Source organism: Acomys minous, assembly GCF_964271855.1.
Source record: "Acomys minous genome assembly, chromosome: 3".
Classification (NCBI taxonomy): domain Eukaryota; kingdom Metazoa; phylum Chordata; class Mammalia; order Rodentia; family Muridae; genus Acomys; species Acomys minous.
In genome coordinates, this window is record NC_140485.1 from 69991329 (window position 1) to 70010468 (window position 19140).

General features: G+C 45.1%; 1 protein-coding gene across 2 annotated transcripts in view; it reads left to right on the forward strand.

Annotated features, from left to right (window-relative positions):
• The window catches only part of NCOA5 (nuclear receptor coactivator 5), a 33397-nt gene extending 14706 nt beyond the window's left edge, over positions 1–18691 (forward strand). Inside the window, exons 3-8 of one of the 2 annotated variants that reach the window (XM_084775079.1) lie at positions 5643–5969; positions 8158–8294; positions 9705–9831; positions 14767–14966; positions 16088–16408; positions 16898–18691. In XM_084775079.1, coding sequence (XP_084631205.1) covers positions 5643–5969; positions 8158–8294; positions 9705–9831; positions 14767–14966; positions 16088–16408; positions 16898–17487 — 1702 coding nt within the window. In that variant the 3' untranslated portion in view covers positions 17488–18691. Of the gene's footprint in view, positions 1–5642; positions 5970–8157; positions 8295–9704; positions 9832–14766; positions 14967–16087; positions 16432–16897 lie in introns of both variants that reach the window. The other variant, XM_084775080.1, reaches the window with a different exon arrangement.
• The last annotated feature ends 449 nt before the right edge of the window (positions 18692–19140 follow it).

Genomic DNA, 19140 nt, shown 5'->3' on the forward strand with positions numbered 1-19140 from the left:
TCTACTTTCAGTGACTGAGTTGTTATTCTCATGTCCCAGATTTTCAAAGTTGCCATTTTCAGTACACCATGAAAATCAAATCTTGAGCACATCAATTAGACCTCCAAGTACTGTTTCCTAAACCTTCCCATATGACCTAAGGAACAACAAATACTTTCTCCACACCAAAAGATCATCAGAGGATTCCCCTCTTATATTTGTGAAGGGTGTTGAGCATGGTACTTCTCGGGTGAAAGCCACTGGGACTTAGCTCATCAGAAATAACCTGGCTCTGGACAGATAGTCTATATGACCTGGCATGCTTTCACCTTGTCTATGTGGCCTTAATTTCTTCAATAACTGCTTGTTCCTGTGGTGTGAAATCATCCCAACTTTCAATGGCCTTACAGTGGAAGACCTCTTCTCTTACACCTGAAGAAAGTCCTCAGCTCTCAAGAAATGCCACATCTAGCAACAAAGACACCAACATGCTTCCCAGAGAGAAGCTTGAGCACTCTCAGAATCTGCATCTGTGAAGAAGGCATCTCATTGCACCCCATTTCCTACCTGCATTTGATAATAGAGTTCTCCAAGTCCTTTATCTTGAACCACATGGGCTGTCATGGTGGAGGGTCAAAGTCACAACCACATCTAGCCATTTAGATAATGGTATTTGTGGGTAGAATCTGTGTCGGGAATTTGAAGAGCTGATGAAGGATATTTCTCGGGGTCAAATGAAGCTTGACTCTCCCAAGAACAATACTGCAGTGGACACAAGAGAGAAGGAGTGAATGACAGAAAAAGAAAGAAAATAGGGCCTTTCTCCTGAACCTACTGTACAGCCAAAGCCGGGGAGCATTGTCTTGGATCTGGTGCTTCAAGCTTGCTGAAAAACAGCTCAAATCCATCTCTGCCTTTTAAGCCGACCATTTGTCAGTTCTCTGCATGTTTTCAGATGCCTAGCACTCTCCAAGCTCCTATAGTTCCCAGCAAAGGAAGCCGTCAACCAGAAGCATGTCGCTGGTTATTGAACCATGGTTTTTCCCCTTGCCCATCCCCACCTTATCTCTAAAATGTTCCCTGGTGATTTGATTCTCTTTTAAAACAAAGAGCATTTGCCTCTCCTTCCCTATCCCTGTGACTAGGTCAAGAACATGGAACAAAATTGTGTGTTGACCATGTGCCTTCCACGGTGGCCTCTGGTGCTACTGTTTAACTGTCATGTTCTGTCCTTCCTGGTCTCTAGTGGTGTACTCTACTGTATGCTGCTTTGGCTTCCCTTTATAAAATACCTGGGGGTACCTGCAATGATCCTGTGAACTTTTTGTGCTCCAGAAACTTGCTTGTAACCTACTCATTATCATCTGAGGTCAAGCTCCTCATGTAGGAGGCTTTTCCTCTCCTAGCTTTGGATGCTGGACACAATATTGCCCTTTTATTAACTGTGTTGTTTGTTTTGAGAAAGATGGTGGGATCAGAAACAAGAGAAGAGTGGTATTTCTCTGAGAACTTTGTTGTTTGGGTCCTAAGGTGGCCTTAAAGGGGTTTTCTGTTTTCTGTCTCCAGAAGAACAGCAGTCCGCCATATTATTCATTTGGAGGAGGGAACTTTTGTTTTGGGTGATTACTGTCTTTACTACCCATACCACCACCGCTCCTTTGCTTCCATCTGTTCCCCTTTGTGAATATCCAGAAGAGAATTATTGGCTTTATTGCCCATGGTCTTTGAGGGAAGGGAAAGGAAGGTTGTACCATACATGAAGTATGGATCCAGGCGGTGAAAACAAGGTGGTTATGGTCAACCTGCAGTGGCAAACACTTCCAGGTAAGGTGCTTCAATGGAATAGAAAGAACAACAACATTAGGGTTGGAGATGTAGATTGGTGGCAGTTCTTGCCTAGCGTGAAGGAGCACTGCAACAAATAAAAACAGTACTAACAAGAACCAGATATGGCATTTATAATTGTCATAAGGCTGCAGACAACATGCTGTGACATGGTTCTTTTATTCACATTCTCCTAGCCCTTGTGTGGTTTGTGGCTGTTCAGGCTCATGATAAGTTCAAGCCTGATTGCCAAGAACACTTGAAATCTGATTCCCCTTCTAATGACTACTTCTAATCACTCCCCAACGCAGGTATATTTGTCAATCATTAATAATCTAAAAATAGTTTGTATTTGTCACTTTCTATTGTATCCTGACTGTTTGCCCACATTTGACACTGTAGCAGATGTTTTATGTAACACGAGAATTCAGCAGTACAATATGGGAGCTTGGGCAGTCTTAGTCTGCACTTGCTTCTGATAAAAATGGTTAGCACTCATTCAAACACCTGCCTAATGTATGATTGTCTACAAATCAAAAAGTACTGATGAGCCTTCAGATAGAAGACCAGAGTAGTCACAGATGCTCTGAAGGCTGAGGCAGAAAAGCTTTCTTGAACCTAGAATTTGAGACCAGCTAAACAGCCTAACAAGTCCCTCATCTCCAAAAACAAAAAACAGAACCAACCCCCCAAAAAAAAGTCAGAAAAGGATTTCTTTAGAAACAAAATTGCATATAAATTGCTTTTGCTATAGCTATGAGGATGAAGGGAAATCAGGCCTTTCTCCCATTTCTGTGATAAATGTGTAGTGTGTACAGTGGTGATGAAGGACAGAGGTCTTCACTGAACATAGTAACTGCTCTTGGAAGGCGTAGAGTTCAGTAAAATAGTTTAATTTATTAACATTTCCTGGACACTGCTGAATCCTTATAGACCCAGCCTTCAAGACAACTTTTTGTTGGTAGGGAATTCATGTAAACAGATAACCACCTTTCCCTGCCTAGAGAGAGGTTGTGTCTCCAGAAAGTGATGCTGGGCAAATTTTTTGTTGCTTTGTAAACAAGAGAAAATATACTTACAGACAACTGCTCTATGATAGCCTTAAAGGAGCACTCTTGTGTCTGTGGTCAAATGTTGAGTAAAATGTTGTGCACTGTGTTGCTGTTACCTCTGGGCAGTCTGCTAAGTGCAGTAATAGTTTGTGTAGGAACATGTTCCTCCCAACCTAGTTCTGTGTAGTACATTTCTGTTGCAGAATCAAATTGACCTCTTTGTTCCTGTAGAATTTGCAGTCTACTAGAGAAAATACATTAAATGAAGATAGTATGTAAGCTTTTGCTAAATGATATGAGAAGGTACAGAGTAGTTAGGACAGGGTGCAGCTCAGTGGTAGAGCACCCACTTTAACATCTGCAATACCATGAGTTAACCCCTAATACCACCCCCAAAAGTATAACCTTGAAATTTTTTTATAACCTTGAAATTTTAGGGGCAGAAAGTAATTTTTCTCCTCCTTATGAGGCATGGTCTCACTGTGTAGCTGTGCTGTGTGTACGAGGCTAGCCACAAAGTCATGACATTTCTTCCACCTTGGCCTCCTGAGTGCTGGAATTTTAGATGTGTACTGCCACACCTAGAAAACCTTTAAACTAACAAAATGAGTCAGGCATGGTGGCACACACTCTTGTAATCCCAGCACTCAGGAGGATCATGATCCTAGGCTATGAGACCATGTTTCAGTTTTTAGAAAGTAAACTTTAAGAGAATCAGGGAATAGGGGATATTTCTCTGCTGAAATCTAGAAAGGGAATATAGGTCCAATCCTGCTATACAAAGAGATAAGGAAAAATCTTGGCTGGTTGTAGGTGAAAAGTGGTAAACTAGGAAGAAAGTGCAGTGGGGTTGGAGAATATAGGGTCAAAAATCATTCAGGCCCTTCCTAGCCTTGGTGGAAAAAAATTTTTTTTATTGAATTTAAGTACTATGGGAAATTAACAAAGGGTTTTACTATATAAATGCCTGCTCGAGAGCAAGCTTTCCGGACAAAGACAAGAGGCAAGAGCAGAATACTCTAACGGTTCTTTCTCTGGTTTGGAAGACAAGGTCAAGAGTTAGCATTTAGTGGTGCCAGTGAAGATAAATTGAGTAGAACTGACACCAGTTTTCAGAGAAGGAAACTGATGTATTTAGGCATAATTGGAAGCATGAATGATGACATTGAGCTTTCTGGCTTGAGTGACTGTCAGCTATGTCACTTACTGAGGTAGAAAGCTAGAGGCGGAGCCTGTTTGTTGGGGAATATCAGAAGTTTCAGGCAAGTTTTATGGAGGAGGTAATCCTCAAGTTGGGTCAGACGTAAGTCATTGTACAAAGATAAGTGCCAGATCAAGGTGAGTCACAGACATGGAGGTTTTAGCAGGGAAAAAGCAGTTACTAGGGAGATTTGAGGAAGTGACTGGAAGGTGGAATGTGGGCTTGCCTTTGAGGGTTGGGTGGACTGGACTCATCTAGGAAATAGAGAAATCGTATGAGCATGAGTATGGAGACAGGTTTGTTTGTGGATTAAGTCATGAGAACAAATTAAGTTGAACCAGGAAATAGTGAAAGAGGAACTGATTTGTTAGGCTGCCCAGGGCTCCTGGAGAGCCAAGAAAAGATGGGCAACTGGTAGAGATAGGCATTTAGGGTGTACTGAATGGTTCAAAATCAAGAAGATTGGGTTTTTTTGTTTTGTTTTGTTTTGTTTGTTTTGTTTTTTTGTCTTTTGGGAAATGTTTTTGGTATGAACACAGAACCAAGGCCTTACATAGGTGTGATATGGAGAAGCGTGAAGGGATACAGAGAGAAGAGTCAAGTGGCTTAGTGGGCGTGGAGAAGAGTCAAAGCGAACTGAAGACCTTAGCCGCTGGCAGCTGGCAGAAGTGAAAATGCAGATGATTAGCTGGTTAGACTGGAGTAAGTGGTTGTAACTTTAAGTCGTCTGGGATCAGTTTCCAGTGACTAAAACGTCTCATGAAGGATATTGACTTAGAGCCGTGCAAGCACATTACTGACTTCAGACACTTAAAATGAAAAGCAAGATCTTGTGCAAAAAGGAGCTACATTCCTTGTAAACCCTTAGATTGGAAGAAATTGCTACCAGTAACAGTACACAAGCTGATTATTTCACAGCTGTGAACTTTACATACCCAGTTTTGCTTTGTTTTTTCCCTACTGATTTGAATGACCAGCTAGATATTTGAAGTGTTATTTTTATACTTTAAAAATTATTCCTCTGGTTACTTTATATGAGATTGTGTTGAGCAGGATAACAGAGATGATAACTTCTCGCTGTTGAAGTGCTGTGTGTGAGAGGAAAGGCTTGAAGGGTGGTACTTTCTCCCATATAGAGTTGAAAGGTTGGCTTTTCCTCTATGAGCCTTGGCCCTCACTATGCCCCCATAGTTCTGACCCATAAAGTCTTTTTCAGATACTGGTCATGGAAGGAAATAGGCTTTAGAGGACACTGCTTTCACTTTGAAAACCTATTGTAACTGAAGAGACAATTTGGCTTGTGTATGAGTTATGCTTGAAGCCTGGTGACTGCTACTACTTCAGCCAAAATGTTGGCTTTTGCTCATTCATACTTCCTTTGATGCAGTAATCTTTTGAGATTCTAGAACTTTCTAGGCCTAACAAGATGGGTGATTGTCCTGAAATATTTAGTTGTATTCTCACTGTTCAAGTATTGTATTTTAGAGAAAAATACTTGCAGGGAGGTAGCATTCTCCTATAAAGAGCTGAAAGGGTTGGCTACCCAAAGTGTCTTTGTCTTAGCATGTTTTTGCTAACTCCCACAGGGATCCATATGGCTTTGGAGATAGTCGAGATACAAGGCGTGATCGCTCTCCAATTCGAGGAAGTCCAAGGAGAGAATCCAGGGATGGCAGAAATGGACGGGATGCCCGGGATAGCAGAGAGATTCGAGATCCTCGGGAGTTGCGGGACCACAGAGACAGCAGGGACGTTCGGGACCACAGAGACAGCAGAAATATACGTGAAGCTCGGGACCTGAGGGATTTTCGGGACTTACGTGATCTGAGAGACTCTAGAGACCTTCGATATTATCGAGATCCTGTGTATGACAGATACAGAGATGTAAGAGACTCCCGAGATCCTCTGTACAGGTGTGTCCAGAGCTAGCCCGTCTGCCTCTCTGTTAGCAGTGTTTCTTAGCTGTATTTGGGTACACTTACTGAAAACTCTATATACTTATACTTACGTGCTTATCAAGTAGCTCTCAGTAAGTTTGCTGAATGTGTGAACGGCTGCTGAATTGTGTTACTAAAAGCATCTGGAGCCAGGTGGTGCTGATACACACCTCTAACCCCAGCATTTGGGAGGCAAAGGCAAGTACATTTCTTAAGTTTGAGACAGTCAGGGCTACACAGAAAAACTCAGTCTCAAAAAACAAACAAATAAAAAAAACATCTGGGTCTGTCTGTGTTGTGAAAGACAATGCTGTACCAGTGAAAGCAGAAGTGGAGTATAAATTAGGTCGGCAGTGCAAGAGCACAGGGCTATGCAGTTAGCCAGGAAATGCATGAAAGATGTTCCACTTCATGAGTCATCAGGCAGGTGCAGATGAGAGCCACAGTGAGAACCTGCTTCACTCCTGCTAGGATACATCTAATGATTTTTAGGAAAGATGCAGAAAATAACTATTAGCAAGATATGTACAGTGGCATATAGTTAAGATAGTTTAGTGGCCGGGTATGGGAGTGCACACCTGTAATCATAGCGTGGGGAGATGCTAGAAGACCAGTTGATAACACTGTGGAAAAGGGTTCAGGGGTTCCCCAAAAGTTTAACACTGCAGGGCTAGGGAGATGGCTTAGACGGTGGGATATCTTGCTACACAAACATGAGGACCTACATGCCGATCCAAGCATGGTGTATGCATTTGTAGCCCCAGCACTGTGGTGGTCCAGACAGGTAGATCCCTCAAGGTCTTGGGTAGCCGTCTCTGACAAATACATGAACTCTAGGTTCAGTGAGAGACTCTTCTCAAAAAAAATAATGTGAAGAGTGACCAAGGAAGGCACAGGGCATCAGCCTTCAGCTTCACACACGCAGTACACACACACACACAAAGTTCAAGAGTTGAGGATGATTCAGATAATCATGAATGAGTGTGCATAGCAGTATATACAAACCACAAATGAAAACAACCCAAGTACCTATCAGCAAATGATTGGATTAGAAATGTTAGGTGTCCATGTCATACAATGGAGTGTTACTCAGTCATAAAAATGAAATGCCGATGGATCTTAAGACACAAGTGGACACTGAAAACACTGGGATAATTGAAATAAGCCAGACACAAAAAAGCTGACACTGTAATTCCACTTACTTGAACTCCTTAGACTAGGCAAATCCATAAAGACAGGAAATAGAGGTTATCAAGGGGCCAGGGAAAGCAGGCCAATGATGGAGAATTCTGATAGAGGTTATCTAATTGGTATTGTAGAGCAGATGCAGTGTGCACTTAGATGGATTAACGCCCATTATGGTGATGCTCACCTGTGATCCCACAACAGGGAAATGAGGCAGGAGTCCAGGAGTTCAAAGCCAGCCTTGGCTAAAAGAGCAAATTCAAGGCCACATGAGATGCTGCCTTAAAAAGACATGAAAATGGCAAAGTATTGATAGATATTTTACAACAGGTTTTGCTTTGGTTTGGTTTTTTGAGACAACTGCTCTGTAGCCTTGGCTATCCTGGACTTGATTTGCTGATCAGGTTGGCCTACAACTCACAGACACCCCCTGCCTATGCCTCCCTGAGTGCTGAGATTACAGGCATGCGCCTTACAACAGTTTTTTAAAAGCATGGGGAAAAGAGATAAGGAAGGTATAAAATAGTTCTTCTAGCAACCGTTTTTCATTTGCTCAAATGCTGTCTTTATACCAATTCTTTTCATCCCAAGTCCCTATCATTAAAACTGAAATTAACCACAGCCCCAGAGACAATAAACAAGTCCTGAATTCATATATGTGTGTTGAATCCTGTGACTGCCTGGGATAGACTTGAGTTGTAATTGTTGTTCTTGTTGTTAAGTTATTTGTTTATTTATTTATTGTTCTGCCTGCATGTATGCCTGCAGGCCAGAAGAGGACATCAGATCTATTACAGATGGTTGTGAGTCACCTGTGGGTGCAAGGAATTGAACTCAGGACCTCTGGGAGAGCAGCCAGTGCTCTTAACCTCTGAGCCGTCTCTCCAACCCCCAGACTTGAGTTTGAAGCATTCTTTGCATCTGATTTTTGCAGGATAGAACAGAATTGTAACTTGAGAAATTGTTCTTAACTTTTCAGGAGAGAAGGCTCCTATGATCGGTACCTGCGGGTAGATGACTATTACCGGAGAAAAGATGACTCTTACTTTGACCGGTACAGAGACAGCTTTGATGGACGAGGCGCTCCTGGCCCAGAGAGTCAGTCTCGTGCAAAAGGTGAAGTTGTAGCAGTGTGTTCCTGTTCCTGGGGGGACGGATGGACTCACTAAAGAGTCATGGACACCAGCACCTGGGTCCATAGATGTTGATGTTGATTTTTAATTGCAAATTAACATCATGTAGTTTATAGTCATCCAACAGGAAATGGGGATAGCAGTGAGCAGAAGCTTGCAAGTGCGGGGCTGGGACTCACTTGCCTTTTACTATTCTGCAGGAAATGGACCACACGCATGGTGTGGGGTTTTCTGTGTCTTTATCATGTTTGCCTAGGTGAAGGCAAGCCTTTTATAACCTAGGTTTCTCGACTCTTTCTGCAAAGATTTCCATACTGTTTTATACAAAATGGCCAGTTAGAGATGGGAGAAACCTCATTACAGTTGTTCTAGAATGTAGTCACTCTTACCTATTTGAGTAGTTTGCACTTTGATTTGTTTGTTTAAAAAAAAAAAACTAGACAAATTTACATTAGAAACATTACAGAAGCCAGGCGAAGTGGTGCACACCTTTAATCCCAGCACTCAGGAGGCAGAGGCAGGCGATTTCTGTGAGTTCAAGGCCAGCCTGGTCTACAGAGTAAGTCCAGGACAGCCAAGGCTACACAGAGAAACTCTGTCTCCAAAAAACCAAAAGGACAGTGTCCTGTGCCGGATGAGGTATTCAGAGAACTAGACTGTGGCTCACTTACTTTTGATTTTGACACAGTGTGATATAACTCAGGCCTGCCTCCACTTCCCTGCCATGTGCCATCTTGTCCAACTTTTTTTCTTTTCTTTTCCTCTCCCTCCCTCTCTTTAAAACAAGAGAAGCCCATGCTGGTCTGCAACTCACTGTGTAAGTCAGGCAGACCTTGAACTCAGCAGTCCTCCTGTCTCAGCCTTCCAAGTGCTGGGATTATACAGGTGTGAGTTAGCATCCTTGCTGATCCACCTTTATAAGCTAAATAGCCTTTTTAAAAATAGCAATAAATAATATAAATAGCTGTCTGCCTTTCTTCTTCTTCTTTTTTCTTCAGGATTTATTTATTTATTATGTATACAGTGTTCTGCCTACATGTACACCCGCAAGTTAGAAGAGGGCACCAGATCTCATTATAGATGGTTGTGAGCCACCATGTAGTTGCTGGGAATTGAACTCAGGACCTTTGGAAGAACATCCAGTGCTCTTAATCTGAGCCATCTCTCCAGCTTGCTAACTGCCTTTCTTAAGGTCCATTTAGTAGTAGGGTTATATAAAACATTACAGTGGCCATGGCCTATTATCCATGGTTTCATCTTGATGGAGTTAAGATAGTAAAAAATAATAAAAATGGTTAATTTTGAAAAATAGACATAAAGATTAATTCATAATATCTTATTACATTACAGAAGGACAGCTCTTACTTAGTTTTTCCCTGCTGGTGTCTTGCAGAGCGTTTGAAACGTGAGGAGCGACGTAGAGAGGAGCTTTATCGTCAGTATTTTGAGGAGATCCAGCGGCACTTTGATGCTGAGAGGCCGGTGGATTGCTCTGTTATTGTGGTCAACAAACAGACTAAGTAAGAATCCTGTGCTTGTTTCTCCTTGGTATGGAAAAAGGTCAGTGCTTAGCAGCTCCACTCACTGACCTTGTTGACTTATTGTTATTACTTGAGCTTGAGCTAGAGTTCCTTCTCTCAGTGATAGAAAACCCAACATAAACTGCCTTAAGCCTAAAGGTATCATTTTAGTTTGCTCAAACGGAAAGTTCAAACATGGCCTCCTCTAAAGTCCAACTGTGAGCAAGGCACCCTTCTGTCAGGGTCTCAGCACTGCTTTCTTTATTTCTGCCCCTTTTTTGACCACACTTTCTACTTGAAGAACCAGAGTGGCAGTGACTCTAGACATGTACCTTTTTTTGTTGTTTTGTTTTTTGAGACAGTGTTTCTCTGTGTAGCCTTGACTGTCCTGGACTCAGTTTGTAGACTAGGTTGGCCTTGAACTCAACAGCGTTTCACCTGTTGAGTACTTTTGATTAAAGATGCGCCACCACGCCTGGCTGACGTGTATCTTACCTTAGCAAACATGCTGAAGACAAGGCTTCTCTTTCCTGATATCCATCTTTCTCCCTGTCTCTGTCTCTGTCTCTGTCTCTCTGACTGACTGACTCTCTCTCTCTCTCTCTCTCTCTCTCTCTCTCTCTGTGTGTGTGTGTGTGTGTGTGTGTGTGTGTGCGCGCGCTTGTGCATGCACGTGTGTATGGGTACTACAGAAGCCAGAGGACATCATAGGCTCTCCTTCGGTTATCATTCCCTTCCTTGTTCCTTTGAGAAAAGGCTTTCTTAGCCAGGTGATGGTGGCACAAACCTTTAATCCCAGCATTCAAGAGGCAGAGGCAGGCAGATCTCTCTGAGTCCAAGGCCAGCCTGGTCTATATCATGAGTCAGGAGACAGAAGCAGGCAGATCTCTCTGAGTCCAAGGTCAGCTTGGTCTACATAGTGAGTTCCAAGACAGCCAGAGCTACACAGAGAACCCTATCTCAAAAAAAAAAAAAAAAAAAAAAAATCAAAGAAAAAAGAGAGGGCCCCTTTTAGAACCTAGGACTACTATTACTCTGCTAGGTTATTAGCTGGCAAACACCAGCAGTTCGCCTTCTGCCTCTGTCTCTCCAGAGTTTCTGGTGTGCTTGATCACACCCAGCTTTTCTGTGGTGCTAGAATCCAAACTTGAGTTCTCATGCTTTCTAAGCTAACACTGTCCACCACTAAGGCATCTCTCCAGCTGTTCCTCCAAGAATCCTAGCAGACTTCTTAGATTTTTCTTGAGACTAAGCTGGTTACTGTTTACTCCCATCCCTGATTTTGTCACTTTGGACAGGGCCTACAATACTGTTATTTACTATGGCTTTAGAGAAGAGATTAGCCTTGAGAACCATGTGAATCGAGAGTAAGAATGGAAGTATATTCTAGTTAAGAAGAACAATAGATCTCTCCTGCTTCCACAAGGAGCAGCCTTGAATTCCATAGGACTTGAGGAAGCCCATGTGAATGAAGCCTGGCCCTACAGAAGGGTGAGGTGATCACATTAGTCAAGGCAAAGCCATGATGCCCTCTCCTCCACTCTGTCCAGCTCACATGTTTAGCCATGGCTGTGTCCTGTTTCCCATGTAGTTAGTAAATCTGTATGTTTTGTAGCTGTTTGCAGTCACAGAGGCTCATTTCAAAGCTGCAGAGGCTAGGGAGATCTATTAAGACATCAGCCAGCAGGCAAGACTTCACAGGATTTGGGCTGCCTTGCTCTTTCTAGATGCAAAATAAACAGCCATAATTTTCTGAGCACCTACCCCCTACTGCTCCCTGGGTGCTTTACATAAATAATTTGTAATCTTCACTACAGTTATATGTGTTTCATTCAGCAGGGGGTAGGTGTAGGTGTGTGTGTGTGTGTGTGTGTGTGTGTGTGTGTGTGTGTGTGTGTGTGTAAGAGAGAGGGAGGTAGGGGCTAGGTACTGGGACTACAGTAGTAATAAGCAAACTCCTTAATCCTGTCTACCTATAGATCTCAAAGACTAATTAGGAATGCAACAAAAATATATAAATAATAAGTCTTGTGAGGGGAAAAGATGAGGAGTTTAATTTAATTGGAGGTGGCAAGATCAATAAAATGACAGGAACTGAGTCATGTTCCTATGTTCCTGGCTCTAAGAGAAAAGAAGCTGAGTTTAGTGAGAGATAGTAAAGGACTTGCTGATAGCTTCACGGCCTTACCAATAAATACTGCAGCTAGAATCCAGACTCCCATCTCTAGCATCAAGCATGGGCTTTCCCCATGTTTTCCTATGGACTCTCCCCAAGGGTTGACGAATCGCGCAGGTCTTAGAAAGCAGTTGGTATTAGACTAAAGACCCCCCCCCCCCAAAAAAAAAAGGCATCAACTGGTCGTGTGAAGCCTGTGGTCTCAGCAGAGGTAGAATTACTTCAAGTTTAGGGCTAGCCTGGGCTGCATGATGAGACCCTGCCTTGAATTAATATCAGCTTCCCCCCATGCCCCATGTAGTATATATACCCAGTATACCTAAGGAAACGCTACTGTTAGAAGAGAAAGAGGTTGAGATTTTCACCTTCCAAGTAGAAGCTGCCCAATTAGTATCATTGATCGTTAATATTTTCTATTCAAACAAATTCATCAGGTGCTCTGGACAAAATCAGATATGAAAACTTAACAGATCCTAGTAAACTAAATGCTAGGAAGGAGCTGCACATTAATCTTACTCCCAGTGAACAAGATCTGACCCTTCATCAGGAGCAATATAGCTGCTAAGCCTAGACTGTTGGCATGTGGGACTGACAGGGAACCTGCGGATCATAGGACAAAGAAAAAGCTTGTGAAGAAATACTATCAGATTTTTTTGGCTTATCCAATTACTCTTCATGGAGAAGGAGTATGATCATCCGTGCTGATGAGGCCCAAGGACAAGGAAGAGGAAGAAGGAAGAGAGTGCGGTGCAGAACCGTAACACACACTGCTGCTTCCTTCAAAGAGGCAGAAGAAAAGAAGGATGGCGCTGAGAATAGAGAGGATGATAAGGAAGTGCACTGGTCAGGAAGAGCTTGACAGTCCCGGACAGTGGTGGCGCACACCTTTAATCCGAGCACTTGTGAGGCAGAGGCAGGCAGATATCTAAGTTCAAGGCCAGCCTGGTGTACAGAACGAGTTCCAGGACAGCCAAGGCTACACAGAGAAACCTGGTCTCAAACAACAAAAAACAAAAAAGAAGAGCTGGAGAGATGGCTCAGTGGTTAAGAACACTCACTGGCTGCTCTTCCAGGAGCTGGGTTCAATTCCCAGCACCCCATGGTATTGACTGTAGTCCTAGAGGACCCAGTACCCTTTTCTGGCCTCCTAGGGCACCAGGTACATGGTACACAGACATATGCAGACAAGACACATACACAAAATGAAAATAAGTCTTTTTAAATCTTATAAACTGGTAGAGGATTAAAAAAAACTGCCAAAAGTTTTATGAACCGTTTTCAAAGCCTGTAAGCTCAGAGTAGATGAAGACTTCACCCCCACCCCCAAGTCAGACACGTTCACATATTTTATGATACCAATGGCAGCTTCTGGGGAGAAGGTAGTTTCTTGTGAAGACCAGAGTAAAGAAAACCAGAACCCCATCTGTGTTCTCACAGGGGCCCTCTGTGGGCCATCTCCAAGAGTGGCTCAGAAGCATTGATGAGCACTATGTCCAATAGCTGAGGGAGTCTGAGGGGAGGATGTGTCAGTTACCAAAGGCGGCTTGGAACTTGTAGAAGACAAATAGGAAAAGAAAACTTAACAAAATTATGAAATGTATCTTAGGAAAAGACCAAAAAGGTGGTTGTGTTAGATGTCTTGGTGACATCCTCATGCTGTTGTTGTCACGTGCAATTAAGGGTAGACAGCACAGACAGAATCATGAAAGCTTAACCCCTGAGAGCACCTTAGCTGTGGGAGTCGGAAGACAGCAGAAGATCCCTTGGAGACCCACCCTGACCACTCCATTACTGAGACCTTACAGCAGAAGGCAGAGGCTAACAGCAATGGCAAGTCTGGAGGATCTGGGTACTTCCATCTGCTCCTTCCATCCCGCTGTGCTCCTGTCCTTGACCTCAGTTGGGACGCTCCCTGGATGCGCTCTAGCAGGCCCTACAGCTACAGGTGCTCAGACTCCCCGGTGTTGACAGTGCCAGCACTGTTGTGGAATGATGGCACCTCACACATGGAGAAGCACACAGGCTTTGGCAAAGAAGCACTAATGCATGCACTCAGTGCCCCTTCCTCCTCCTGGTTAACGTCTGTGCCGTGGGTGAGAGCTGGGCAGTATAAACCAACCTTAAATGGCATGAGAACGAAGATGAAGATGAGACTGATAGCTCCGGGCCATGAAGTGAAGCTCTTTCTAGTGTCACTTCATACTGTAACTAGTAACTTTGTGGTCCACAGTGTTAAGTATGAAGCTTAGGAAACTAAATCTTTCCTCGTGGAAGTGTTTGAACTATACCGTGATGTTTAAAGACCCATGTCAAATGGCTCGCATTTCATCTTCTAGTATGCCTTTTTACAGTTCCCTGTGGTTAATTCTTCATGGACTAGTCCTCAGGAAACCACTTGTTAAGCTAAACTCAGTGGGAAGCATTCTCCACTGGGCTTGTTTCCAGAGTACCAGGGAACAGCATGCTGAACTTCTTGAGGTCTGAACAGGCTGGTTGGCAGTAGTGAAGTCTACTCACAGGCTTCTGAGTAAAAACAATCCAGTCAGAGTCAGCGTTAACAGGTAAATGAGATGGAGAGGAGGCACGCTAAATACTGTCCAACTGGCAACTTCCTGTAGCCCAAGTTAAAATCATTCTAGAAGCCTAAAGATAACATCTGGTGAGCTAAAGTCTGAAGAGACACAATTGGCTGAGGTCCAGAAGTGTGCAGATTGGGACGTGGCTAGGGAGAGCTCACTGGATCCTGTTTGTTCTTACAGACATTATGCTGAGTCTGTGGGGAGGAAGGTGCGAGACCTAGGCATGGTTGTAGACCTGATCTTTCTCAACACAGAAGTATCCCTCTCACAAGCACTGGTCGACGTTAGCCGAGGAGGATCTCCCTTTGCCATTGTCATCACCCAGCAGCACCAGATTCACCGTTCCTGCACAGTCAACATCATGTTTGGAACTCCACAAGGTACAGAGGCCCAAGTAGTACAGATTCCCAGAGATAGTCACCAACACACTGATCCTGCACCCTACCCGTAAGAAGTGTGTTTTTGGGAACCAACTGACATGTTTCAGCTCCGATGTGGCAGCTTTTTGTGCTGTGGAGGAGACTTTCATCTTTTCCTTGGTGTTCTTTGATACTGTTCTGGATCTGCTGGCAAGCTATCAGCAGTCAGTTCTGGTGCAGTAGCGGGCTGATTTGTAGTATTTACTGATTTCCATTGTGTCCCATCTCAAGCCACCAGTGTGATATCACTAAGGGACTCTTGGAAAGACATGCGCACTCCTGGCTCCCAGTGAGGTCTGGCTTAGGCATCTGCTGCCTGGAAGGTAGCTCCCAGGGACAGAGACTCAGACAGTTCGTCAGTGTGCTGGAGAAGCAAGTAGAGGAGTTGTGAGTGCAGGTGGAGGGGACAGGAGGAGATAGGGTCCTTCAAGTCATCCTTCAGAGTAACATATGTGCTTTGAGCCCAAGCATGGAGAGTCAGCCATTGGTGCCCTGCTTGTGGCTCTTAAAGCTTAACATTCTTTTCCACCTGCCCATGGTCTCTTCTGACCTGGATGTCACTCCCATAGTCACGGGGTTTTTTAGACTCTCATTTGCCTCTGAGGAGCTGCCCTTAGTTTGTGTGTGGATAAGAAGTTTCCCCACCACCCTGCAAGACTGTTGCCCCATTGCGAAGAGCTGGTTATTTAGGGTTATAATTTGATCTTAGTCCATGACTTTTGAACTGATGAATTAAAAAGCTGTAGAGGCTCTGTCCTGAGGAGCACAGCGGGGAGCCAGGCTTCACAGAAGACTTTTCAGCCTCCTGCTGCTGCCTGGCTGTTCCCTACATGGCCTGTTTGACTCTGTGGGAGGCTCTTGTGTTCCTTTGGTTTTTACCACAGGTCTGTGATCCACTGAAGTAGTAGCTCTGTAGGAAAGTATGTCCCACACTGTCCCTTAGCCCACCTCACTCAAGGCTCAAGGCTTCTTCCCACTGCGGTGCTTCTCTGCTTTGAGACTAGGAAAAGGCTTGACAAAGTACAACAGTAGCTCTTAGATCTGTCATGGCAGAAAATAACTTGTGTCGTCCCCTCCTACAGAGCATCGCAACATGCCCCAGGCAGATGCCATGGTGCTGGTGGCCAGAAATTATGAGCGCTACAAGAATGAGTGTCGAGAAAAGGAACGTGAAGAGATAGCCCGCCAGGCAGCCAAGATGGCTAATGAAGCAATCCTCCAGGAAAGGGATCGCGGGGGCCCTGAGGACGGGGGTCGTGGCAGGCACCCTCTAGCTATCCAGAGCCTCATCAACCTCCTGGCAGACAACAGATACCTCACTGCTGAGGAGACAGACAAGATCATCAACTACCTGCGAGAACGGAAGGAGCGGTTCCTGAGGAGCAGCGCCGACTCTCTGCCTGGTGAGCTACGTGGCAGGGCCGAGGTGAAGTTCTCACTCTGCATTTCTCTCATCCTGTGCTCTGGTGGGAGGGTGGCATGCCCAGCGTTCTCTGGGGTGGGCAAGGGAAACGTGCCAGCCTTTGGCTTCTCCACAAGCCATGCACGCTGATGGTGCTGTTGATGGCGGTCTAGAGTCACTGCTGAGCTCTGCTCTCTAGAGTTGGGCTGCTGCTGAGAGCTTACTAGTATTGCTGGCTCCTTTGGAGCCATGATGGACATAACCCCCCCCCCCCTTGTTTGCCTATTTATTCCTTTTTTAAAAGCAATTTTCTTGGGCACTAGTCTGCTTTCTGTGAAACAGTCCATACCCTGAAATGGCCTCTTTGGAATTTGATTTTATTGTCTGTACTGTGTGATTGTTGTGATGTGCGATTGCTGTTCTTTGGCTGCTAGGCGTCCTGCCCTTAGGGGGCACTCTCAACCAGATGCCTCCCTCTTCTGTCTTCCAGGCCCGATTCCCCGACAGCCACTCGGGTCGGCCTCGAGTGCCTCACTGAAGACAAAACCAAGTTCCCAACCGCTTCAGAGCGGCCAAGTGCTCCCCTCTGCTACACCCACTCAAGCTGCACCCCCCACCTCCCAGCAAGAGCTTCAGGCCAAAATCCTCAGCCTCTTCAATAGTGGTGCAGTTGTGGCCAACAGCAGCTCTACATCCCCTTCAGTTGCTGCCGGAAGCTCCCAGAACCAGAATTTTTCCACAGCAGCAAACAGCCAGCCTCAGCAAAGACCACAGGCCTCAGGAAATCAGCCTCCAAACATCGTGGGACAGGCAGGGTCTGCTCAGAACATGGGCCCCAGGCCTGGGGCTCCTCCCCAAGGGCTCTTTGGTCAGCCTTCCAGTCGCCTGGCACCTGCCAGCAACATGGCTAGCCAGAGGCCTGTGTCTTCCACAGGTATTAACTTTGACAATCCAAGTGTGCAGAAGGCCCTGGACACCCTCATTCAGAGTGGCCCTGCCCTTTCCCACCTGGTGAGCCAAACTGCAGCACAGGTGGGACAGCCCCAGGCCCCCATGGGATCTTACCAGAGGCATTACTGAGGCTCCACCGGTCCACTGTCCCTAGTCCCCTCTTTCCCCGGTCCCTCCCACTTCATCCTAAGTAGAGATGTTTGGAAGTGTTCTTCGCACTCTCCGGGTCAACATCTAATATCCTAAGGTTCTCGCACCGCCCCTTCCTGCAGCTGTTGCTTACCACTTAACAGAATCAGAACTTAGACTGCATTCGGGGCTAGATCATTTGGGTAGAAAGAAAATAAATATTCCTGGGATCTAGGCTCAGCTTCTGTCTGACAGAGGTGCTCTGGCCCCTGCCTAATGGATTTGGAGGAAAAAAGGAAGAAGCCAAGCCCCAGCTTGCCTCAGTTTGGAGGACCATTTGTGGAGTCAATGGTCACAGCCTCTGTTTCCACCTCTACACATGAGCCAGAGCTGAGCTCCTGCTCACACGCAGGGTGGCTTTTGGCAGACAGTGCCATTCACTTTCCCATCAGAGGATGGAACTCCATTCAAGGACTCGTATCGGCTGTTGGAGTGTGATGTGACAGCCACAGAAGAGAAGGCCCTTGTGCCTGCAGTCACAGTGGTCCCTTGGGAGTTGGTTTGTTTTCCAGTTTCTTGGAGTCTCCAGAAAGTGCTTGCTTAGCACTTTGACATGAACTCTGACTCTAGGACCCACGGCTCTTCACAGCATTAGTCAGCACCTTTCTGCCCAGCGGCACTTCATGCAGTCAGCACCAGGGTCAGCTCCAGACTCTGGCACTGGACACCTGTGTTGTCAGTGATTTATTTTGAGCCCCAGGCTTTTGTTTTCATCCGGACTCTTGTTTTTTATTTTTGTTTTTGTTTTTGTTTTTTTCTGATGAGCAGGGGATAGGGACCATTTGATGTTAGACTGTGGTAGTCGGATATGTTATACAGACAGCAGGGTGACACTTAGAGGAGGGCTCTGGCAGCTGCCCTGAAAGGAGCCAAAAGAAAGTGCTTTTTCTCTTGGGAAAAACTTCATTAAAACCCTGTGGATCAAGCCTGAGGGAGAAGCGAACCTGGCAGGGCAAGCAACAGTGGTAACTCCTGTTGCGTTCCCGCCAGAGGTTGAGCAAACCAGTTTCAAAACCCAAGGTCCCCAAATGGCAGCAGTTTATGTTCTGATCTGTTTGTGTTATATGGTGCCCTCCCCTTTTTTGGAACTCTTGTGTTGTTGATAAAATGAAATAATTACTTTTTAATTAAAATGAAAAAGTCAGACCTGTGCTCATCTTTCTTGGGTGTGTCCGCAGCACCTTTTTGCAGAGCACTTTGCCCAAGATCAGAATCTCTGCACCCAGAATGCTGGAACTTCTTTCTGTGTTGTGCTGCCTAGTGAGAAGTGTTAGCTGCATTGCCTAGCAGCAAATTGTGCCATACTCTGCCCCTGCGTCTGGTAGACAGCATATCAGCAGCTGTGTCCAGGACTGTAACAGGGAAGGACACCATTTTGAGGAGCCTTTATGGGTGATGGGTGGAGGCAAGTGCTGTCCTCTCTTGCCTTCATCTCTGTTGTTGCCCACTGTGCAGGAATATGGTGTAATCTATAGTCAGAACCTGAAAGCCCTGAGGAGCCTTGCATATTCTTGGATAAATATCTCCAGCCTCCCTAAAGACTTGCTGTCTCCCTAGAGGATGCCATGTGACTTGACACTTAAGAAGCGCTTC